We start from the raw sequence: 26,442 nt of genomic DNA, 5'->3' as shown, positions 1-26,442 counted from the left end.
TGTTTGGAGTTTAGATTTGAGGGTTTTGGAGGTGCTAGGGTACCAGGAGGTGCATGCGTAATCGAAAAAGGGTTGAACGAGAGTTCCCGCCAGAATCCTCATGGTGCTTTTGTTGACCAGAGAGGAGATTCTATAGAGAAATCTCGTTGGTTGGTTAACCTTTTTGATTACCTTGGTTGCCATTTTATCACAGGAAAGGTTAGCCTCTAGAATGGAACCTAGGTAGGTGACCTCAACTTTCCTGGTGATAACAATGTCACCTACTTTTATGGTGAAGTCATTGACTTTCTTAAGGTTGATGTGGGACCCAAACAGGATGGATTCTGTTTTACCCAAGTGTATCGATAGCTTGTTGTCAGCGAGCCAGGTGCAAGTTCTACAGAGCTCAGCACTGAGGATTTTCTCCACCTGTGACTTGTCCTTGTCGGATACCAGCAGGGCAGAGTCATCCGCAAACAAAAACAATTCACAGTATAGAGTGTATTTCTTTAAAGTTAAGACAAGTTTAAAGTTATCTTCATTGAAAAGTACAGTGCTTTTCCTTCAAAAATAAGGACATTTCAATGTGACCCCAAACTTTTGAACGGTATTGTATATATATATATATATATATATATATATATATATATATATATATATATATATATATATATATATATATATATATATATATATATATATATATATATATATGCATATATATATATATATATATATATATATATATGCATATATATATATATATATATATACTTTTTTTTTCAGTACTTGTCCGTGTTGATGGGCTCATATTGCCCATCCGATTTGATAGCTGGGATATTCCCACAATGGGACATTTGGCTTTGTAATCATATTTGTTTTCCTCCAAACTTTTGTTACCTTCCGCCCACTGAGACAAAGATTGTGGATGACAGGAAAGAGGGCTCACTGCGTTCAGTTAATTCTACTGTTGAATAAAGGCGCTCAGGTGCTGAGAGTGATGCACAGAGTGAGGAAAAAAAAACTAACCTCAGCCCCTTGCGGGCACGTAATCGCACTAATTAAAACCTTGATGTGGATTAAAATATTCACTTGTGACTGTGAAGCCAACATAACGCACTAAACTATAATATAGACAAATATAAGGGTTGCCATACGTTTAGAAAAAAGAAAGTTAGAACAAATATAAATTATGATTTTAAAAAGTATTTTTTTACGAGTGCAACAGCAGTACTATCATCAAGGGCAGTCTTCAAATAGTCAAATCTTCATAAATGAAACCCTTCTTCTCCCTTAAAGAGGGACTGCACTTTTTGGGGGGGGAATTTTGCCTATGGTTGACAATCATGATGAGAAGACATGGTATTTACTGTAGCTCTTTTCCTGTCAAGTATCCCAACTTGTTGGGTTATATTCTCAGCCATCTGTTTATGTTGTGTTACGGTGCGGATGTTCTCCCGAAATGTGTTTGTCATTGTTGTTTAGTGTGGGTTCACAATGTGGCGCATATTTGTAACAGTGTTAAAGTTGTTTATACGGTCACCCTCAGTGTGACCTGTATGGCTGTTGACCAAGTATGCCTTGCATTCACTTATGTGTGTGTAGAAGCCGCATATGTTATGTGACCGGGCCGGCACGCTGTTTGTATGGAGGAAAAGCGGACGTGACGACAGGTTGTAGAGGACGCTAAAGGCGGTGCCTTTAAGGCACGGCCCCCAATAATGTTGTCCGGGTGGAAATCGGGAGAATGGTTGCCCCGGGAGATTTTTGGGAGGGGCACTGAAATTTGGGAGTTTCCCGGAAAAATCGGGGGGTTGAAACCGATACCGATAATTTCCGATAATACATTTTAAAGCATTTATCGGCCGATAATATCGGACATCTCTAGTATTTACTGTAGCTCTTTTTGTGTCAAATATTCCAATTTGTTGGATTATATTCTCAGCCATCTACTTTTTCAGGGGAGAGGCATGATTTATGATCCAGAATTAACTTGCAGGGAAGCGAGGAAGCAGCAGACCACACAATAATGTAAACATAGGCACACAGGAAGTGATCATGGCGCCGCTATAAATAGTTGGTCTGCGTTAGCACTCATAATAACAATATCACTAATGTTAATACTCAAGTCACCAAATGTAAATGGAGTATTGTTGGTGCTTTTTGGATGTTTATTTATTGGATTTTGTGGGCGGAATAGAGGACCTCCCATTGGCTCTACTGGAAGCTGACTTTTATTTAAGTTGATTTAATATCTTAGACTTAGACTTCCTTTTACTGTCATTCAAATTTGAACTGTACCGTACAGAAATTCCGTTGCATTAGCTCGTTGTAGTGCAGGATAAAAGAGCAATAAGGTGCAGATATAAATAAATCGATTACTGTACAGATAAATGTATTGCACTTTTTCATATGCATCCACGTTTATGGACGTATGTTATATTGTCTTTATATCTGGAATGCATTAAAAAAAAAATACATCCGTTGTCATGTCATAATGATTGGGCAAAATTCCAAAAAATCCACTGTAATGATACCAAGTACAAGAGCGTATCAAGTCGATACTACTACAATTATATCGATATTTTTTATCGTTACAAAATCTTTTTTCGTGTTTAAAAAAAATTTATATTATGTTTATTAACTCAGGAAATATGTCCCTGGAGCCAGGAGGACTTTAAATATGACCAATGTATGATCCTGTAACTACTTGGTATCGGATCGATACCTAAATTTGTGAAATCATCCAAAACTAATGTAAAGCATCCAAACAACAGAAAAATAAGTGATTATTACATTTAACAGAAGTGTAGCTAGAACGGAAAATAAGCAGATATTAACAGTAAATGAACAAGTGGATTAATAATCAATTTTTACAGTTTGTCCTTTATAATTTTAACAAAATAATAGAATGAGAAATGACACAATATGTTACTGCATATGTCAGCAGGCTAATTAGAAGTCTTTGTTTGCTTACTTACTACTAAAAGACAAGTTATCTAGTATGTTTACTATTTTATTTAAGGACAACATTTTTCTATGATTGCAATAAGAAACATATGTTTCATGTACCCTAATATTTATGTCGTCCCCTTTATTTAGAAAAGTATAAAAAGTATTAAAATACATTTTGGTACCGGTACCAAAATATTGGTATCGGGACAACCCTAATACCTACACTACCGTTCAAAAGTTTGGGGTCACCCAAACAATTTTGTGGAATAGCCTTCATTTCTAAGAACAAGAATAGACTGTCGAGTTTCAGATGAAAGTTCTCTTTTTCTGGCCATTTTGAGCGTTTAATTGACCCCACAAATGTGATGCTCCAGAAACTCAATCTGCTCAAAGGAAGGTCAGTTTTGTAGCTTCTGTAACGAGCTAAACTGTTTTCAGATGTGTGAACATGATTGCACAATCCATCCATCCATCCATCTTCTTCCGCTTATCCGAGGTTGGGTCGCGGGGGCAGCAGCTTAAGCAGGGAAGCCCAGACTTCCCTCTCCCCAGCCACTTCGTCCAGCTCCTCCCGGGGGATCCCAAGGCGTTCCCAGGCCAGCCGGGAGACATAGTCTTCCCAACGTGTCCTGGGTCTTCCCCGTGGCCTCCTACCGGTCGGACGTGCCCTAAACACCTCCCTAGGGAGGCGTTCGGGTGGCATCCTGACCAGATGCCCGAACCACCTCATCTGGCTCCTCTCGATGTGGAGGAGCAGCGGCTTTACTTTGAGCTCCCCCCCGGATGGAAGAGCTTCTCACCCTATCTCTAAGGGAGGGCCCCGCCACCCGGCGGAGGAAACTCATTTCGGCCGCTTGTACCCGTGATCTTGTCCTTTCGGTCATGACCCAAAGCTCATGACCATAGGTGAGGATGGGAACGTAGATCAACCGGTAAATTGAGAGCTTTGCCTTCCGGCTCAGCTCCTTCTTCACCACAACGGATCGATACAGCGTCCGCATTACTGAAGACGCCGCACCGATCCGCCTGTCGATCTCACGATCCACTCTTCCCTCACTCGTGAACAAGACTCCGAGGTACTTGAACTCCTCCACTTGGGGCAGGGTCTCCTCCGCAACCCGGAGATGGCACTCCACCCTTTTCCGGGCGAGAACCATGGACTCGGACTTGGAGGTGCTCATTCTCATCCCAGTCGCTTCACACTCAGCTGCGAACCGATCCAGTGAGAGCTGGAGATCCTGGCCAGATGAAGCCATCAGGACCACATCATCTGCAAAAAGCAGAGACCTAATCCTGCAGCCACCAAACCAGATCCCCTCAACGCCTTGCCTGAGCCTAGAAATTCTGTCCATAAAAGTTATGAACAGAATCGGTGACAAAGGGCAGCCTTGGCGGAGTCCAACCCTCACTGGAAACGTGTCCGACTTACTGCCGGCAATGCGGACCAAACTCTGGCACTGATCATACAGGGAGCGGACCACCACAATCAGACAGTCCGATACCCCATACTCTCTGAGCACTCCCCACAGGACTTCCCGAGGGACACGGTCGAATGCCTTCTCCAAGTCCACAAAACACATGTAGACTGGTTGGGCAAACTCCCATGCACCTTCAAGGACCCTGCCGAGAGTATAGAGCTGGTCCACAGTTCCACGACCAGGACGAAAACCACACTGTTCCTCCTGAATCCGAGGTTCGACTATCCGGCGTAGCCTCCTCTCCAGCACACCTGAATAGACCTTACCGGGAAGGCTGAGGAGTGTGATCCCCCGATAGTTAGAACACACCCTCCGGTTCCCCTTCTTAAAGAGAGGAACCACCACCCCCGTCTGCCAATCCAGAGGTACCGCCTTCGATGTCCACGCGATGCTGCAGAGTCTTGTCAACCAAGACAGCCCCACAGCATCCAGAGCCTTAAGGAACTCCGGGCGGATCTCATCCACCCCCGGGGCCTTGCCACCGAGGAGCTTTTTAACTACCTTAGCAACCTCAACCCCAGAAATAGGAGAGCCCACCTCAGATTCCCCAGGCACTGCTTCCTCATAGGAAGACGTGTTGGTGGGATTGAGGAGGTCTTCAAAGTATTCCCTCCACGGATCCACAACATCCGCAGTCGAGGTCAGCAGAACACCATCCTCACCATACACGGTGTTGATAGTGCACTGCTTCCCCTTCCTGAGGCGGCGGATGGTGGTCCAGAATCGCTTCGAAGCCGCCCGGAAGTCGTTTTCCATGGCTTCCCCGAACTCCTCCCATGTCCGAGTTTTTGCCTCCGCGACCGCCGAAGCCGCACACCGCTTGGCCTGTCGGTACCTGTCCGCTGCCTCAGGAGTCCTATGAGCCAAAAGAACCCGATAGGACTCCTTCTTCAGCTTGACGGCATCCCTCACCGCCGGTGTCCACCAACGGGTTCTAGGATTACCGCCACGACAGGCACCAACTACCTTGCGGCCACAGCTCCAATCAGATTGCACAAGGGTTTTCTAATCATTAATTAGCCTTCTGAGCCAATGAGCAAACACATTGTACCATTAGAACACTGGAGTGATAGTTGCTGGAAATGGGCCTCTATACACCTATGTAGATATTGCACCAAAAACCAGACATTTGCAGCTAGAATAGTCATTTACCACATTAGCAATGTATAGAGTGTATTTCTTTAAAGTTAAGACTAGTTTAAAGTTATCTTCATTGAAAAGTACAGTGCTTTTCCTTCAAAAATAAGGACATTTCAATGTGACCCCAAACTTTTGAACAGTAGTGTATATACAGTATATGTATATACATACATAGGGTATATGTTTGCGTACTCAGGATTTTGGCTGTCACTGGTCGCTGCTTCCCGGTGTAACGTCACGTGTCCGACATGTTTTGGCATGCCATAATCTTTCTCTCTAAAAATGATGAGTGCGCACACATTCTAAGGATAGTGTTGGTAAGATGTTCCTAGGGCTTGTCGGACAGGAACCACGGTGGCGCCAGTGGAATCACTGGAAATTCCATCAAGTTTGATGTCGTGTGCAGCTGCAAAACTATCCAATCGCTACTATGTTTATTTGTTCATCGGAGGAAAAAGTGGCAAATGAGATCTCGGTTTTGTTTACTTTAACGAGAGTATATGACATCACCCTATACCAGCTAGATTATATTATGTAACATTGTACTGACACCTAGGGGCCAGTCAGTATACACCAGTATCATTACAATCTGTTTCCTTTAAAAAATAATGCTATATATTCTTTAGACCAGGGACGTCAAACATGCGGCGAACCGGTTCAATCAGGCCTGCAAGACGAGTTTGCTCAGCTGCATTCTTAAATGAAACTGCTGCTCTGAATGTGTCCACTGGATGTCGCAATAGTACAAAACCCAAAACCAGTGAAGATGGCACGTTGTGTAAATCGTAAATAAAAACAGAATACAATGATTTGCAAATCCTTTTCATACTTATATTCAATTGAATAGACTGCAAAGACAAGATACTTAACGTTCGAACTGGTGAACTTTTGTTATTTTTTGCAAATATTAGCTCATTTGGAATGTCATGCCTGCAACATGTTTCAAAAAAGCTGGCACAAGTGGCATAAAAGACTGCGAAAGTTGAGGAATGCTCATCAAACACTTATTTGGAACATCCCACAGGTGAACAGGCTAATTGGGAACAGGTGGGTGCCATGATTGGGTACAAAAGCAGCTTCCATGAAATGCTCAGTCATTCACAAACAAGAATGAGGCGAGGGTCACCACTTTGTCAACAAATGCGTGAGCAAATTGTCCAACAGTTTAAGAACAACATTTCTCAACCAGCTATGGCAAGGAATTTAGGGATTTCTCCATCTACGGTCCGTAATATCATCAAAAGGTTCAGAGAATCTGGAAAAATCACTGCACGTAAGCGTAATAATCATTGAATGCCCGAGACCTTGGATCCCTCAGGCGGTACTGCATCAAAAAGTGTGTGAAGGATATCACCACATGGGCTCAGGAACACTTCAAAAAACCACTGTCAGTAACTACAGTTGGTCGCTACATCTGTAAGTGCAAGTTAAAACTCCACTATGCAAAGCCAAAGCCATTTATCAACAACACCCAGAAACGCCGCCGGCTTCGCTGGGCCCAAGCTCATCTAAGATGGACTGATGCAAAGTGGAAAAGTGTTCTGTGGTTTGACGAGTCCACATTTTAAATTGTTTTTGGAAACTGTGCAAATTCTGTTCTCCGGACCAAAGAGGACTGTTATAGGCGCAAAGTTGAAAAGCCAGCATCTATGATGGTATGGGGGTTTAATTGTGCCCAAGACATGGGTAACTTACACATCTGTGAAGGCACCATTAATGCTGAAAGGTACATACAGGTTTTGGAGCAACATATGTCGCCATCCAAGCAACGTTATCATGGACGCCCCTGCTTATTTCAGTAAGACAATGCCAAGCCACGTGTTACATCAACGTGGCTTCAGAGTAAAAGAGTGCGGGTACTAGACTGGCCTGCCTGTAGTCCAGACCTGTCTCCCATTGAAAATGTGTGGTGCATTATGAAGCCTAAAATAGCACAACGGAGACCCCCGGACTGTTGAACAACTTAAGCTGTACATCAAGCAAGAATGGGAAAGAATTTGCAAATCATTGTAATCTGTTTTTATTTACCATTTACACAACGTGCCAACTTCACTGGTTTTGGGTTTAGTAAGAGGTCTATTTGTTGGTCTGGGAAGGATGTTCTTATAGAAGCAGTGATACTGAGCTTTACTGCAATACTGTCAGTCTTTGAAGTTTTTATTGTTGGTTTGTCGAAATTCTTCATACATTGGACAGCTTTTATCGTTCTATGGATACACAGTCATGCTTAGTAAGGTTTGTTGACTTAGCACAGGGTGAATATGTGGAAACGACAAATGAGGTCGAGTTTTTAATTATTATTTATTTTAGTTTGTTGTTCAATCCCAGATGGGTTGAGACTTGAAGTTGAACTGCTTCGTAGATACACTGAGATGAAGTCTAAGTTCATTGTGTTCTTCATGGTGTTTTTTTGAAAACTGCACCCGTTTTTGAAGTGCTTTGTCAAGAGGATTATTTGTGCCGTGTACATTTCCACAACGTGCTTGTTCTATTTTGGGCCGAAGTAAAACAAAGAAAAACAATCTGAAGTTGTCGTGGTTGTATTTTTAAGTTATCACGCCATGATTTTACCCGTCCGGCCCACGTGGGAAAAGATTTTCCTCCAAACACCCCCTGATCTAGACTGTAGGCAAAATCTAACAAATCAGATTGGACTGTGAAAGTCCTTAGTCAAAGACTGTTATTGTGCACAATTTTGCACAACCTGCTTCTTCTTTGCAGTTAGCATGACTCTGAAACAGAAGTGGCCGGCGAAAAGGAAGTCTGGGCTTCTCTGCTTAGGCTGCTGCCCCCGAAACCCTGACCCGACTCCCGATAAGTGGAAAAAGATGGATGGAGTTGCAACATGCGGTACTTTCATTGATTTAGAAACCAAACAAAACAAGATGTCTATTCTGCGTAACTATGTGTTCCTTGTATCGTGCAACATCACTTCAAAACATGTTTTGTTCCCAACCTGCAAGCGGCCTGATCTGAGGACTGCAAACATGCACTGTGCAGTGTTGAACGCGTGCCTCCAGTTGTGGTAGGCTATGTTCTTCCTGTAGTTCTTCTTCACGCTCAGAATCCACTGGCACAAACTCTAAAAGAACAAACAAGCTACTATTGTTATCACTGTGCTGCCATTGTCAGGTTTAGAGCATTGGGAGGGAGCGCATACCGCCTGCTTCATCTGGAAGGTCTGGACCAGGTTGAGGTCCACGAACATGCGAACCGTCCCCAAAGTGGTTTCGGCATCCGACAGTTCAAAGTCACTGAAACTGAAGTCCAGAAGTCGCAAGGACTGCGCCGATGGGATCGTGGCTGCCTTCAGAAACACAGAGTTGTATTATTTCTCATACTACTATTTAGGTCATTGATTGATGTTTTTTGTAGTAAAAGAGACTACCGTATTTTCCGGACCATAGGGCGCACCGGAGTATAAGGCGCATTGCCGACGAGCGGGTCTAGTCAGGTTTTTTTTCATACAAAAGGCGCATTAAAGGCCTACTGAAAGCCACTACTACCGACCACGCAGTCTGTTTATATATCAATGATGAAATCTTAACATTGCAACACATGCCAATACGGCCGGGTTAACTTATAAAGTGCAATTTTAAATTTCCCGCTAAACTTCCGGTTGAAAACGTTTATGTATGATGACGTATGCGCGTGACGTTAATCGTTGAAACTTAAGTATGCGGACGCATTGAATCCTATACAAAAAGCTCTGTTTTCATCTCAAAATTCCACAGCATTCTGGACATCTGTGTTGGTGAATCTTTTGCAATTTGTTTAATGAACAATGGAGACTGCAAAGAAGAAAGCTGTAGGTGGGATCGGTGTATTAGCGGCTGGCTACAGCAACACAACCAGGAGGACTTTGAGATGGATAGCAGACGCGCTAGCCGCCGACCTCACCTTGACTTCCTCCGTCTCCGGGCCGCCGACCGCATCTGTGATCGGGTGAAGTCCTTCGTCGCTCCGTCGATCGCTGGAACGCAGGTGAGCACGGGTGTTGATGAGCAGATGAGGGCTGGCTGGCGTAGGTGGATAGCTAATGTTTTTAGCATAGCTCTGTGAGGTCCGGTTGCTAAGTTTGCTTCAATGGCGTCGTTAGCAACAGCATTGTTAAGCTTCGCCAGGCTGGAAAGCATTAACCGTGTAGTTACAGGTCCATGGTTTAATAGTATTGTTGATTTTCTGTCTATCCTTCCAGTCAGGGGCATATTTATTTTGTTTCTATCTGCAGTTAAGCCCGATGCTATCACGTTAGCTCCGTAGCTAAAGTGCTTCGCTGATGTATTGTCGTGGAGATAAAAGTCACTGTGAATGTCCATTTCGCGTTCTCGACTCTCATTTTCAAGAGGATATAGTATCCGAGGTGGTTTGAAATACAAATCTGTGATCCACAATAGAAAAAGGAGAGAGTGTGGAATCCAATGAGCCAGCTTGTACCTAAGTTACAGTCAGAGCGAAAAAAGATATGTCCTGCACTGCACTCTAGTCCTTCACTCTAACGTTCCTCATCCACAAATCTTTCATCCTCGCTCAAATTAATGGGGTAATCGTCGCTTTCTCGGTCCGAATCGCTCTCGCTGCTGGTGTAAACAATGGGGAAATGTGAGGAGCCTTTCAACCTGTGACGTCACGCTACTTCCGGTACAGGCAAGGCTTTTTTATCAGCGACCAAAAGTTGCAACTTTATCGTCGATGTTCTCTACTAAATCCTTTCAGCAAAAATATGGCAATATCGCAAATTGATCAAGTATGACACATAGAATGGATCTGCTATTCCCGTTTAAATAAAAAAAATTCATTTCAGTAGGCCTTATAGTCCAAGAAAATACGGTAAATTAGAGATCACTTAAGAGAGTGAAGTTGGAATTTAAAAAAATTAAGTCTAACTAACTGTATAGTCTATACTCTTTAAGCTAAACTAAGTACCAGAAGTAGTTTACTATAAAAGTCAAAATATTCCCAAAAACACACAAAATTTGAATGAATAAATATTGTCCCACGTTTACGTATCGATATGAAATGTTAAAGTACCAATGATTGTCACACACACACTAGGTGTGGTAAAATGTGTCCTCTGCATTTGACCCATCCCCTTGTTCACCCCCTGGGAGGTGTGGGGAGCAGTGGGCAGCAGCCGTGCCGCGCCCGGGAATAATTTTTGGTGATTTTACCCCCAATTCCAACCCTTGATGCTGAGTGCCAAGCAGGGAGGTAATGGGTCCCATTTTTATAGTCTTTGGTATGACTCGGCCAGGGTTTGAACTCGCAACCTACCGATCTCAGGGCAGACACTCTAACCACTAAGCCACTGAGTAGGTCAAATGTAGGACAAATGTCTATTTTTAGGTGAAAAAACGATTTACATAGCGATTTTCTAGACACTCAAATTGCTTTACGATGACAACTGAAAACCCGTCATTGATTCACCCCACATTCACACAAATATGGTGGTAAGCTACATTTGTAACCACAGCTGCCCTGGGCTAGACTGACATAAACACGGCTGCCAATTTGCGACTCCGACAACCACCAAACAGTTATTCACATTCAGGCACCTTCCCCATAACACAACGGCCGTGACTAGGATGGCGAAAACTGGATTGGAACCAGGAACCCTCAAGTTGCTACCACACAAATACCTTGACATTGATCATCTTCTTACTTAACCTCTAAAGGCCTTAGTGGCCACATGCGTGGACAGCACCTTTTAGCTTGTATTTCCAAAATTGTGTACACTACTGAATTGGGGTCTTATGGCCGCTTATGTGGACACTTATACTGCCATCTGGTGGTGTCAGAAGAGTATAACATACAATGGAATTTGGAAAATAAAAGGTGTAAAAATAAACATTTGCATGTCACTACACATGAAGTACACATTTGTGTACTTATGGACCAAGTACATCATATTAAAAGATGATTTTTAGTTTTTATTCTAAATAGGGTCCAATAAGCCCAAATAGCAAAGAGAAATAAAAAAAACATGTAAACAAACAGCTTGGGCCTTAAGAGGTTAAAGGCCTACTGAAACCCACTACTACCGACCACGCAGTCTGATAGTTTATATATCAATGATGAAATCTTAACATTGCAACACATGCCAATACAGCCGGGTTAACTTATAAAGTGCAATTTTAAATTTCCAGGGAAACTTCCGGCTGAAAACGCCTCGGTATGATGACGTTTGCGCGTGACGTCAAGGGTTGAAGCGGAAGTATTAGGACACATTGTATCCCAATACAAACAGCTCTGTTTTCATCGCAAAATTCCACAGTATTCTGGACATCTGTGTTGGTGAATCTTGAATTTGAATTTGTTCAATTAACAATGAAGACAGCAAAGAAGAAAGTTGTAGGTGGGATCGGTGTATTAGTGGCTGGCTGCAGCAACACAACCAGGAGGACTTTGAGATGGATAGCAGACGCGCTACCGTGAGTACGCAGCTTTCTTCCAAACATTTGATCGCTTGCCCGTACGTGCATGGCGCTATGTGCATGTCACGTACGTAACTTTGGGGAAATATATGTTTCTTGCCGACTCTGATGGCGGCCAGGGTGTCGTCGAAAGCTACAACGCCCGCCGCCACGCCGCTGTCCTCACCTTGACTTCCTCCGTCTCCGGGCCGCCGACCGCATCGATGATCGGGTGAAGTCCTTCGTCGCGCCGTCGATCGCTGGAATGCAGGTGAGCACGGGTGTTGATGAGCAGATGAGGGCTGGCGTAGGTGGAGAGCTAATGTTTTTAGCATAGCTCTGTCGAGGTCCCGTAGCTAAGTTAGCTTCAATGGCGTCGTTAGCAACAGCATTGCTAGGCTTCGCCAGGCGGTACACCATTAACCGTGTGGTTACAGGTCCAGAGTTTGGTAGTATTGTTGATCTTCTGTCTATCCTTCCAGTCAGGGGCTTATTTATTTTGTTTCTATCTGCATTTAAGCACGATGCTATCACGTTAGCTCCGTAGCTAAAGTGCTTCGCCGATGTATTGTCGTGGAGATAAAAGTCACTGTGAATGTCCATTTCGCGTTCTCGACTCTCATTTTCAAGAGGATATAGTATCCGAGGTGGTTTAAAATACAAATCCGTGATCCACAATAGAAAAAGGAGAGAGTGTGGAATCCAATGAGCCCTTGTACCTAAGTTACGGTCAGAGCGAAAAAATATATGTCCTGCACTGCACTCTAATGCTTCACTCTCACGTTCCTCATCCACGAATCTTTCATCCTGGCTCAAATAAATGGGGTAATCGTCGCTTTCTCGGTCCGAATCGCTCTAGCTGCTGGTGTAAACAATGGGGAAATGTGAGGAGCCCTTCAACCTGTGACGTCACGCTACTTCCGGTACAGGCTAGGCTTTTTTTATCAGCGACCAAAACTTTATCATCGATGTTCTCTACTAAATCCTTTCAGCAAAAATATGGCAATGTCACGAAATGATCAAGTATGACACATAGAATGGATCTGCTATCCCCGTTTAAATAAGAAAATTTAATTTCAGTAGGCCTTTAAGTTACATTGGTTCCAGTGGGCCATAGTGTATATCAACATTTCATATACCGTACGTAAGTAATGCACTGAGAACCAAAACTGCTCAGACCACCAGTTTGTACTAAAAGTTGTCTGCTGCCTCCTCTCCCTTAATAGTGTCCAATATTGTTGTCCCGTGTCCGTACTGTCATAAAGTTGTTGCTCTGTATATGAGCAGGAATGTTATCACAAGAGTTGCAATACTTTAACTCAAAAGTACTTTTATGTTGAACATATTGTAAGATGTATGAAAGCCAAGGACTGATATTTGTTTTACGTAATGAAGTCGTTACCTGGAGTTTCTGGGACTCTTCCGAAGCAGCAGAAGCGTGATACGAAAGAACCTGCAAAACAAATACGTATCAGTTGAAGCGCAACTGATTTGTGGTAGCCATTATTCCTAATATTTACAGAAATTTCATTCCAGTTTTTAATGGGATATTTTGCTAGATTTATTCTGAGCATATCAGGATTTGACGTGTAAATATAACGAATAAAGTTGTACAAGTCAAAAGTAAAAATGTCATAGAATGACAAGAAGTAAGTCAGAGTAGTACAGTAGGAAGGGAATTCGTATGGTCTCATTTGTTACAGTTTACCTGACACGTGAAACGTGACGAACTGGAAGGTGCGCTATCAGCTTTGGCCGCCAGATGGCAGTGGGGTTTTATATATCTTAAAAAGCGTTTTTCGGCAATTCAAACTTTGACCAGAGCGTCGGTTGCTATGTAGAGTGCCGTTTTCCCTCATTTCAGCAGACTGCATAGCAAAAATGGATAACTCCCCCTCTTCCTCTCACGCGAGATTAACCCAGGAATGGGGTCACATGAATCCCTTGTGTACAAAAAAAAAATGTATTATGTCAAAAAATAATTTTTTTTATAAGAATCAATTTGTACTATTATGAAATAAATTTTACTAGAAATGTGTGTTTTTTCTGAGTGGAAAGTTGGTAATATTACGAGAAAGTTTTAACGCAAATCAAGTTGTAGTCTAAGGCAGTGTTTTTCAACCTTTTTTGAGCCAAGGCAGATTTTTTACGTTGAAAAAATGCGGAGGCACACCACCAGCAGAAATCATTAAAAAACGAAACTCAGTTGACTGTAAAAAGTCATTGTCGCAATTGTTGGGTATGACTCTAAAGCATAACCAACCATGCATCACTATAGCTCTTGTCTCAAAGTAGGTGTACTGTCACCAACTGTCACATCACACCCTGACTTATTTTGAGTTTTTTGCTGTTTTTCTGTGTGTAGTGTTTTAGTTCTTGTCTTGCGCTCCTATTTTGGTGGCTTTTTCTCTTTTTGGGGTATTTTCCTGTAGCAGTTTCATGTCTTCCTTTGAGCGATATTTCCCGCATCTACTTTGTTTTAGCAATCAAGAATATTTCAGTTGTTTTTATCCTTTTTTGTGGGGACATTGTTGATTGTCATGTCATGTTCGGATGTACACAGTAAGTCTTTGCTGTTGTCCAGCATTCTGTTTTTGTTTACCCTGTAGCCAGTTCAGTTTTAGTTTTGTTTTGCATAGCCTTCCCTAAGCTTCAATGCCTTTTCTTAGGGGCACTCACCTTTTGTTTATTTTTGGTTTAAGCATTAGATACCTTTTTACCTGCACCCTGCCTCCCGCTGTTTCCGACATCTACAAAGCAATTAGCTACCGGCTGCCACCTACTGATATGGAAGAGTATTACACGGTTACTCTGCCGAGCTCTAGACAACACCGACACTCAACAACAACACATCATTTGCAGACTATAATTACTGGTTTGCAAAAAATATTTTTAACCCAAATAGGTGAAACTAGATCATCTCCCACGGCACACCAGACCGTATCTCCCACGGCACAGTGGTTGAAAAACACTGGTCTAAGGGATAAAATTCTTCACATTACAAAGGGTTTCAAATATTTTGAGAGTAAAATCATTGATCGGAGAAAGTTGAATGTGCATGAGTTGAAAGTGTACCAAACACATTTGAATTAGCCCAAACAAAGTACGTTTGAAGAAAATAGGTCAAGTCAGATGTAATATCACGAGAACACAATAGGGGATATTGTATTTTTGTATTTATTTTTATGTACGATTACAAGAACCATTCATGCGAATGAAATAAAAATACAAGAAAGTTGTGATATTACTCGCAAAAAGTCATCTATTTTGGGGGGAAAAGTAGTAATCTTACGAGATTAAAATATTGTGATGTAGCTCATAATCTTAAAGGGGAAATGCACTTTTTGGGGGAATTTTGCCTATCGGGAGACATGACAATGGATGTATTTTCTTTTTTTAATTCATTCAAAATAATAAATAATATTTTGCCCTTAAAAACATCCAAACACCTCTTTTAAGGTTTTATATACATGATGTAAGTATATAAGTAATGTAGTAAAATGTATAATAACATTTAATATATACATGATGTAAGTATATATGTAATGTAGTAACTTTCATAATATTATTTAATATATACATGATGTAAGTATATATGTGATGTAGTAACATTCATAATAACATTTAATATATACTGTACATGATGTAAGTATATAAGTAATGTAGTAAAATGTATAATAACATTTAATATATACATGATGTAAGTATATATGTAATGTAGTAACTTTCATAATATTATTTAATATATACATGATGTAAGTATATATGTGATGTAGTAACATTCATAATAACATTTAATATATACTGTACATGATGTAAGTATATATGTAATGGAGTAACATTTATAATAACGTTTAATACATATATGAGGTAAATATATATGTAATGGAGTAACATTCATAATAACATTTAATATATATATGATGTAAGTATATATGTGATGTAGTAATATTTATAATAACATTTCATATTTACATGATGTAAGTATATATGTGATGTAGTAACATTCATAATAACATTTTGATCCTTTTAAGCACATTTATTTCTAAAACGCATCACCTTTGCTGTTGTTTTTTTTCAACTGCAGACTATATGGAAGCCAACAGACCTAATCAAACATCACTTACTGTACAAGGTCTGCTGTCCTTAGGATGCTGACTGCTAGGATGTTCATATATTCCCATTTAGATGAAGAATGTCTCATAATCCTCGCGAAGAAAAGGGGGGTGGAACCAAGCGTCTTTTTTGATGTCGTTCTAGCTATTTCGGGGTCTAAATTGGCTGTCAAAGTGTCCCAACTTGTCGGATTGCATCCTCGTCTTTCTACTATCCAGGTGAGAGGCATGATTAATGATCTAGAATGGTGGCTCCATGGAGCTTTATCAAAAATGTATGGAAACGGAAAAAAATAGGGTGCAAAAATATGTTTTTTGTTGTAATATGGTTTCTGTCGGAGGACAAACACGACACAAACCTTCCTAATTGTCAGACAACCCACTGTTTAATACGTTTGTGCTTCACCGTCGAGAGTATTTGGCAAGCGCCGTTTTGTCCTATTAATTTCAGCGGCCCTTGAACTCACCGTCGTGTGGACTGTGACTCAACAGTTTGTTTACATGTATAACTTTCTCCGACGCTGCCACAGAAAGACGTGTTTTATGCCACTCCTTCGTTGTCTCATTTTGTCCACCAAACGTTTTATACTGTGCGTGAATGCACAAAGGTGAACTTTGTTGATGTTATTGACTTGTTGGAGTGCTAATTAGGCATATTTGGTCAGTGCATGACTGCAAGCTAATTGATGCTAACATGCTATTTAGGCTAGCTGTATGTACATATTGCATCATTATGCCTAGTTTGTAGGTATATTTGAGCTTATTTAATTTCCTTTACTTATGTCCTCTGTGTATTTAGTTTATTTTTGCATGTTTCATGACACATTATCTGTATGTAATATTGGTTGCATTTCTGATAGTTGTTTGTGTGCCATGTTGTTCCAGACCACAGCAAAGGTTACCTAACTTGCAAAGATTGTAATAAATCCATTACAAGAAGACTGCCTGCTGTTTCCTTTAACTTGGAAACACACAACTATACCTTTGGCCATTCTAAGAGTCAGTTCCAGGAGTTATCTCACCCTTTTGAGAAGTTTTGCTAATGTTTTCCAATGTTGTAAAAATGTTTACAATAAATATTATATATTTATATATATAATATATATATATATATTTATATGTCGTCCAGCCTTCTCTTTTTGTTTACTTTGCAGCAAGTTCAGTTTTAGTTTAATTTTGCATAGCCATCCCTAAGCTTCAATGCCTTTTCTTAGCAGCACTCGCCTTTTGTCTATTTTTGGTTTAAGCGTTAGATACCTTTTTACATGCACATTGCTTTCCGCTGTCGCCTGCATATTGTGATCACGACAAACCATGTTCCCGACATCTACAAAGCAATTAGCTACCTGTTGCCACCTACTGATATGGAAGAGTATTACACGGTTTATGGACAGAATTTCTAGGCGCAGTCAGGGTGTTGAGGGTATCTGGTTTGGTGGCTGCAGGATTAGGTCTCTGCTATTTGCAGATGATGTGGTCCTGATGGCTTCAACTGGCCAGGATCTTCAGCTCTCACTGGATCGGTTCGCAGCCGAGTGTGAAGCGACTGGGATGGGAATCAGCACCTCCAAGTCCGAGTCCATGGTTCTCGCCCGGAAAAGGGTGGAGTGCCATCTCCGGGTTGCGGAGGAGATCTTGCCCCAAGTGGAGGAGTTCAAGTACCTCGGAGTCTTGTTCACGAGTGAGGGAAGAGTGGATCGTGAGATCGACAGGCGGATCGGTGCGGCGTCTTCAGTAATGCGGACGCTGTATCGATCCGTTGTGGTGAAGAAGGAGCTGAGCCGGAAGGCAAAGCTCTCGATTTACCGGTCGATCTACCTTCCCATCCTCACCTATGGTCATGAGCTTTGGGTCAGTTTCCTCCGCCGGGTGGCGGGGCTCTCACTTAGAGATAGGGTGAGTAAAGCCGCTGCTCCTCCACATCGAGAGGAGCCAGATGAGGTGGTTCGGGCATCTGGTCAGGATGCCACCCGAATGCCTCCCTAGGGAGGTGTTTAGGGCACGTCCGACCGGTAGGAGGCCACGGGGAAGACCCAGGACACGTTGGGAAGACTATCCTCCCGGCTGGCCTGGGAACGCCTCGGGATCTCCTGGGAGGAGCTGGACGAAGTGGCTGGGGAGAGGGAAGTCTGGGCTTCCCTACTTAGGCTGCTGCCCCCGCGACCCGACCTCGGATAAGCGGAAGAAGATGGATGGATGGATGGGTGGATTACACGGTTACTCTGCCGAGCTCTACACAGTACAGACACTCAACAACGGCACATTATTTGAGGATTATAATTACTAGTTTGCAAAAAATATTTTTAACCCAATTAGGTGAAATTACATCATCTCCCGCGGCACACAGTGGTTGAAAAACACTGCTGTAAGGTTATATATTGCGATCATTTTCCATCTTGATATTCTGGCACTCGTTCTCCAATGAGAAAATTGTTTAGTCCAAGGGACGTACTTTTAAAAGGCTGAGGACTTAAATCTTCCCTCGTAGGATAGGATAGGATAGGACTTTATTGCCATTGCACAAGTACCACAAAACTATGTTTTCAGCACAAACCCGTTCAATATTAGACAAAAAAACAGTGTACAGGGTTACAGAACAGGAACGCTGATGGGTCGTAAAAGATAAGAAAAAGGTAAAACGCTGGGGAAGAAGATGAGTAAAAAAATACAATCTAGACTGGGCTCCTAAGGGGGCCTAGTCTGGAGTGGGTAAAAACCTCCATGCAATGCACACATAAACACGTTACATTTAATCACGACAACTCGCAACAGAGGGGCGGGGAGTTGGGTGCCCTGGAGGTCGACTGCTGCTATGAAGCGCAGCCAGCCGTCCATCACCCCGAGGGGAAACAAGCGGTGGCGAAGGCGTGGGGTGGGGGTGGGAGTGTGTGTGTGTTCATGTCTGATGTTTAGATTTGAGGACAGCGCAAAGAAAGAGGCTTCAAAAAAGTTCAGACAAGACAAAACAAAAAAGAGCAAGCTGGGAGAAGAAAGGAGCGGAAAAAAATGCAAGCGCCCTCAAGGACACTTACCTCCAAGGTGACCTGCTGCTGAGCCATGGCTCTCTCCACCGTCTCGTACATTTGTGTGTTCTGAATGGCGAGACCACAAAAGACGGCGAAGGCCTCCATGAACTGTTCGTCGTTCCTGTTGAAGGTCTTGACGCCGCCCGACGCTTCGTCCGTCTTGTTGACCATTTGGCAGACGCCTGCGAACAAACGCACGCTGCTTCAACTTGTTCAGCGACAAAGTATTTTCCTGCCGGACTTTGCCGCGTCCTACCGATGACCTTGTTCTTTTTGCCGTTTTTGATCGGAGTGCATAGCAAACTTTTGGTGGGTTGGCCTGGCTGATGTTCGTCCTTGGAAAACAAAAACGGAACCTATTACTGTCGGGAACCAAACGTAACATCGGAAAAATGAAGACACGTACCGTCAGGGGGAAGCGTTGGTCTTTGGCCACGTCGGGGATGTTGAGGGGCTGCATGGTGTTTTTCACGTACTGAGCGTACATGTAGTTGGTCTGGTTCACGCACTCTCTAACATGGTGAAACATAAACAACACTGGAGATCAATTTTTACTCAGAATATTCTCAATGTTCACATGTAATGGTTGCATAAAATGTGTAGGAAGGTCTTTGTTGGGAACTGTTTGTCGTCTGTGGATTTTATATTCAAACTTCTTGGAAACATTTAGTACCTGTACTATATTTTGTGGAAAAGTCATTAAAAATATCTTTGATACACCCTGGACAAGGAAGACGGGGTACACCCTGGACAAGGAAGGCGAGGTATACCCTGGACAAGGAAGGCGGTGTACACCCTGGACAAGGAAGGCAGGGTATACCCTAGACAAGGAAGACAGTGTACACCCTGGACAAGGAAGACAGTGTACAGTCTGGACAAGGAAGGCGGGGTACACCCTGGACAAGGAAGGCGGGGTACACCCCTGACAAGGAAGGCGTGTACACCTTGGACAAGGAAGGCGTGTACACCTTGGACAAGGAAGGTGGTGTACACTCTGGACAAGGAAGGCGGTGTACACCTTGTACAAGGAAGGCAGTGTACACCTTGGACAAGGAAGGTGGTGTACACTCTGGACAAGGAAGGCGGTGTACACCCTGGACAAAGAAGGCGGTGTACACCTTGGACAAGGAAGGCGGGGTACACTCTGGACAAGGAAGGCGGCGTACACTCTGGACAAGGAAGGCGGTGTACACCTTGGACAAGGAAGGCGGGGTATACCCTGGATAAAGAAGGCGGTGTACACCTTGGACAAGGAAGGCGGGGTATACCCTGGATAAAGAAGGCGGTGTACACCTTGGACAAGGAAGGCGGAGTACACCCTGAACAAGAGTGCACCTCAGTGCAGGGCCAACACAACCTTCACACTCACCAATCAACCTATCGTTCATTAAATTACAACTTTTGTCTTGAAATTCTACAATATATCTCGTAAGATTAAAACTTTTTTTTCTCAAAATTAGATCTTTTCCTCCTATTAACATGATTAGATTATAGACTTACACTCACAATACGCATTACAACTTTATTTTCGGAACATTAAGACCGCTTAAAAATAATGATAATTTTCTTGTACCGTATTTTTCGGACTATAAGGCGCACTTAAAATCCTTTAATTTTCTCAAAAATCGACGGTGCGCCTTATAACCCGATGCGCCTAATGTACGGAATAATTTAGGTTGTGCTTACCGACCTCGAAGCTATTTTATTTGGTACATGGTGAAATGATAAGTGTGACCAGTAGATGGCAGTCACACATAAGAGTTACGTGTAGACTGCAATGTGACGCCAGTAAACAACAACAAAACTTGAAATGTTCCATTGAGAATATAGAACATTACACACGGCGCTCAAAAATCTGTCAAAATGTTTTAGTATGACTTTGGTAGGCTATGAAGCCGCACCGCTTGATGGATTGTCGGCCCATTACGGCTACTGTAGTCAGACGTACGAGTATTATTATGGTGTGTGTGTATAAGGACCGCACAATGGCACCCATTAGCAGACATATTATCTGGCGTTTTCTTTCGCAATATTATGTAAAAGCAACTTGTCTTACCTTCTGGTACCTGCTGATGTGTATTTGGGATCGGCATAAGTCCTGAAAATTTGCGCGAGTCCGCTATTGTAGTCCGTGGCAACACCATAGTTGATTCATCCTCCACTGTTGCCATTTCTAATATAAAGTAGCGTACACTTCTAACTTACAGCATATCAGTCAGTAGACTCGCTATGGAAGCTTTAAAAACTACCGGTGTAGTGCGTTGACATTATTCACCCAAGGAACTTTAGTTATTAGAGAGTTCCTGTCGGACCGAAAATACAATATTTATGTTAAGATGAATAGAAATACGGAGAGAAAAAGTTATTTGTAGTCTTATGATGTAAGTCTCAATCTTAAAAAAGGACGCACCGGATTATAAAGCGCATTAAAGGAGTCATATTATTATGAATTTTTTTCTAAATGTACAACACTTCCTTGTGGTCTACATAACATGTGATGGTGGTTCTTTGGTCAAAATGTTGCATAGATGATGTTTTACAGATCATCTTCAAGCCACTTTCTGTTTCTGTTTTGTGGGCGGTCTTATTTACGTGGCGTCTTCTCCCCGTCATCTTTGTTGTAGCGGTGTAGCGTGCAAGGACGGGAGTGGAAGAAGTGTCAAAAGATGGAGCTAAATGTTTTGATGACATTCAGACTTTACTTCAATCAATAACCGAGCAGCATCTCCTCATACGGAAACAACAACACCGGAAACGTGTCCCGTGAAAAACCGTCCGACCGGAACTCTCTAATCACTAAAGTTCCTTGGGTGAATAATGTTAACTCACTACACCGGTATGTTTTAGCACTTTCATGGCGAGTTTACTGACAGATATAAGTAAGAACTTTACACTACTTTATATTAGAAATGGCAACAGCGGAGGATGAATGTCCCATGAAAAGAAGAGCGCAATTTTTCAGGACTTATGCAGATCCCAAATACAGATCAGCAGGTACCGGAAGGTAAGAAAAGTTGCTTTTGCATAATATTGCGAAACTAAACGCCAGATAAATGGCTTACCTTATACACACACCATAATAATATTCGTATGTTGAAGCACAGTACAATCCATCAAGCGGTGCGGCTTCATAGCTTACCAAAGTCGTACTAAAATATTTTGATAGAATTTTGAGCGCCGCGTGTAATGTTCTATATTTTCAATGGAACATTTAAAATTTTGGTGTTGTTTACTTGAGTCATATTGCAGTCTACACGTATCTCTTGTGTGTGACTGTCATTGTATTGCAGTCTACACGTATTTCTTATGTGTGACTGCCATCTACTGGTCACACTTATCATTACACCATGTACCAAATAAAATAGCTTCGAAGTGGGTAAGCTCAACCAAGCTTATTCCGTACATTAGGCGCACTGAGGAAAAAAAATGATTTCAAGTGCACCTTATAGTCCGGAAAATACTGTACTTTTATTCTGGTTCGAGTAAAAAATTTCCTTTAACATCTCGTTACTTTATGCTCGTAAAGTTACCACTCTACACAAGGAGGTTTTTCGCCTAAGACTGAAACCTTTTTGTTGTAAAAATGCAACTTTTATTTCAGAAAATTATAACAAAATTTGTATTTCATTTTACAAGACCATTTTTTTTTTTTTAAATTAAGGCTTTGCAAAAATTAAACTTTAATGTTGAAATTAGCAAATTTTTCAGGCAATATATACTTTAAATCAGGGGTGCTCAAACTTTTTGACTCGGGGGCCGCATTGGGTTAAAACTATTTGGCCGGGGGCCGGGCTGTATATACATATATCCATCCATCCATCCATCCATTTTACAATATAATTACAAAACTTTATGTACATATTTATATACAGATTTGAACAATAAGTTATTCACTGAAATATATTTATTAATTGTGGTTCTTACAAAAAATATATCTTATAAAATATAAAGCTAAAATGTCTCTTAAAGCTCTGCCCCTTTAATTAGTGCATACTAAATAATCTAACTTTAGCCTACTACTACAACCATATTATTTACCAGCAACATAAAGTGAAACAGAGGCAGAGGTGTCCTGCCACAGTCAGTAACAAATAAACAGAAAACAGTAGTGGTCAAATACAAATAAGGCAACAAGAGAAGTATCCTACACTTCTCTTTTGTAAAGTAAATCTGAACAGCCTATATGGGCATCTACATCAACTATATGATTTGCCTGAGAAGCTGGACAGGACAACAACAACAAAAATACAAATAAAAATAAAATCTATTTGTGGCGGACGTAATTCTTTCGTGGCGGGCCGCCACAAATAAATGAATGTGTGGGAAACACTGTATATATATATATATATATATATATACATATACACATACATATTCCTCGCACACTAATTGTCACCTATCCTGTTTGTGATTTTCATGGACAGGATTTCTAGGCGGAGTCGTGGCCATGGCGGAGAGGGTATACGTCTCGGGGGGCTAAAGGTTGCGTCACTGCTGTTTGCAGATGATGTGGTCCTGATGGCACCTTCGGTTCGTGACCTTCAGCTCTCTCTGGATCGGTTCACAGCCGAGTGTTCAGCGGCTGGAATGAGGATCAGTATCTCCAAATCTGAGGCCATGGTTCTCAGCAGGACACCGATGGTTTGTACAGTCCAGGTAGGGGACGAGACTCTGTCCCAGGTGGAGGAGTTTAAGTATCTCGGGGTCTTGTTCACGAGTGAGGGAAAGATGGAGAAGGAAATCAGCCGGAGAATCGGAGCAGCTGGGGCAGTATTGCAGTCTCTCTGCCGCACTGTTGTGACGAAACGAGAGCTGAGCCAGAAGACAAAGCTCTCGGTCTACCGAGCTATCCACATTCCTACTCTCACCTATGGTCATGAAGTGTGGGTCATGACCGAAAGAATAAGATCGCGGATACAAGCGGCCGGAATTAGTTTCCTCAGAAGGGTGGCTGGCATCTCCCTTAGAGATAGGGTGAGAAGTACAGTCACGCGAGAGAGACTCGGAGTAGAGCTGCTGCTCCTTCGCTTGGAAAGGAGCCAGCTTAGCTGGTTCCGGCATCTCCTGCGGATGCCTCACGAGCGTCTCCCTAGGGAGGTCCTCGTTGCACGTCCCACTGGGAGGAGACCCCGTGGCAGGCCAAAGACCAGATGGGTGGATTACATCTCCTCTCTGGCTTGGGAACGCTTTGAGATTCCCCAGGAGGAAGTCGCTAATGTTGCTCTGGAGAGGGAAGTCCGGGGGTCTCTGCTGGAGCTGTTGCCCCCGCGACCCGATTCCGTATAAGCGGTTGAAGATGGATGGACTAATTCATTGAAAGAGCGCACACTTGCCGCTGATGATGTCATGTTATCGATGGGAAAATGAAGTTTTAGACAATATGATTTGCCTGAGCGACTAGGAGACACCGAGAGTAACAAGCGGTAGAAAATGGATTAGAAAGGACAGATTTTTTTAAAATAATAATTTTAAAAAAATAAAATAATAATAATTATTATTATTTTATTTTTTTAACTTGGGACTTCCCGTGGGCCGGATTTTGGACGCTGGTAACAAGCAGTAGAAAGTGGATTAAAAAGGACAGATTTTTGAAAATAATAATAAATAAATAAAATAAATAATAATAATAATTTTTTTTTTTTTTTTTACTTTGGTCTTCCCGTAGGCCGGATTTTGGACGCTGGCGGGCCAGATGCGGTTTGGGGACCCCTGCTTTAAATGGTCAAATTCCAATAACATTAGATAGAAAAAAATCTTTAAAAATCTAATTATTATCAAATTTTTTATCACATTGTTGGCTTATTTTGTAATGTTATTATTATTATTAATGTAAAATATATTTTAATTAATCATTTACATTTAATAACTTTTTTTAATCGTGATACTGGCTCGTCACAAAACATGACATTACATATTTTCTTATATTATGACTTTTCGAAAATGAATGCATTAGATTCAAATAAGTACATGAATTCAATATATAAATTAAATGTTAAGACGTGGCAAAACCAGTCAAGTTGGCACGTTGTGTAAATAGTAAATAAAAACAGAATACAATGATTTGCTAATCCTTTTCAACTTATATTCAACTGAATAGACTGCAAAGACAAGATATTTAATGTTTGAACTGAGAAACTTAAAAAATGTTTTGCAAATAATCATTAACTTAGAATTTAATGGCAGCAACACATTGCAAATAAGTTGGCACAAGGGCATTTTTACCACTGTGTTACATGGCCTTTCCTTTTAACAACACTCAACACCAATTTTTGAGGCTTCTCAGGTGGAATTCTTTCCCATTCTTGCTTGATGTACAGCTTAAGTTGTTCAACAGTCCGGGGGTCTCCGTTGTGGTATTTTAGGCTTCATAATGCGCCACACATTTTCAATGGGAGACAGGTCTGGACTACAGGCAGGCCAGTCTAGTACCCGCACTCTTTTACTATGAAACCACGCTGTTGTAACACGTGGCTTAGCATTGTTTGCTGAAATAAGCAGGGGCGTCCATGAAAAAAGATGTTGCTTGGATGGCAACATAATGTATGTTGCTTCAAAACCTGTATGTACCTTTCAGCATTAATGATGCCCCATGCTTTGGGCACTAATACACCCCCATACCATCACAGATGCTGGCTTTTGAACTTTGCGCCTATAACAGTCCGGATGGTTCTTTTCCTCTTTGGTCCGGAGGACACGACGTCCACAGTTTCCAAAAACTATTTGAAATGTGGACTCGTCAGACCACAGAACACTTTTCCACTTTGCATCAGTCCATCTTAGATGAGCTCGGGCCCAGCAAAGCCGGCGGCGTTTCTGGGTGTTGATGATAAATGGCTTTGGCTTTGCATAGTAGAGTTTTAACTTGCACTTACAGATGTAGCGACCAACTGTAGTTACTGACAGTGGTTTTTTTAAGTGTTCCTGAGCCCATGGGGTGATATCCTTTACACACTGATGTCGAGGGATGGAACGTCCGTAATATCATCGCTTAGTGCAGTGATTTCTCCAGACTCTCTGAACCTTTTGATGATATTACGGACCGTAGATGGTGAAATCCCTAAATTCCTTGCAATAGCTCGTTGAGAAATGTTGTTCTTAAACTGTTCCACAATTTGCTCACGCATTTGTTCACAAAGTGGTGACCCTCGCCCCATCCTTGTTTGTGAATGACTGAGCATTTCATGGAAGCTGCTTTTATACCCAATCATGGCACCCACCTGTTCCCAAAGGCCTACTGAAATGAATTTTTTTTTATTTAAATGGGGATAGCAGGTCCATTCTATGTGTCATACTTGATCATTTCGCGATATTGCCATATTTTTGCTGAAAGGATTTA

The 26,442-nt window shown here is 41.9% G+C and overlaps 1 protein-coding gene across 2 annotated transcripts in view; it reads right to left on the bottom strand.

Moving 5' to 3' along the window:
• The window catches only part of pde5ab (phosphodiesterase 5A, cGMP-specific, b), a 184,894-nt gene that overhangs the window by 58,205 nt on the left and 100,247 nt on the right, over window positions 1-26,442 (bottom strand). For both annotated transcript variants that reach the window (XM_062066217.1, XM_062066216.1), the window contains exons 9-14: window positions 19,513-19,618; window positions 19,363-19,441; window positions 19,113-19,288; window positions 13,368-13,418; window positions 8,713-8,859; window positions 8,509-8,634 (exon numbers count right to left, since the gene is read on the bottom strand). In XM_062066217.1, coding sequence (XP_061922201.1) covers window positions 8,509-8,634; window positions 8,713-8,859; window positions 13,368-13,418; window positions 19,113-19,288; window positions 19,363-19,441; window positions 19,513-19,618 — 685 coding nt within the window. The remainder of the gene's footprint in view (window positions 1-8,508; window positions 8,635-8,712; window positions 8,860-13,367; window positions 13,419-19,112; window positions 19,289-19,362; window positions 19,442-19,512; window positions 19,619-26,442) is intronic.

Source organism: Entelurus aequoreus, linkage group LG12, assembly GCF_033978785.1.
Source record: "Entelurus aequoreus isolate RoL-2023_Sb linkage group LG12, RoL_Eaeq_v1.1, whole genome shotgun sequence".
Classification (NCBI taxonomy): domain Eukaryota; kingdom Metazoa; phylum Chordata; class Actinopteri; order Syngnathiformes; family Syngnathidae; genus Entelurus; species Entelurus aequoreus.
Note: the sequence above shows the minus strand (reverse complement) of the source record. Positions and strands in the feature narration are given on the sequence as shown.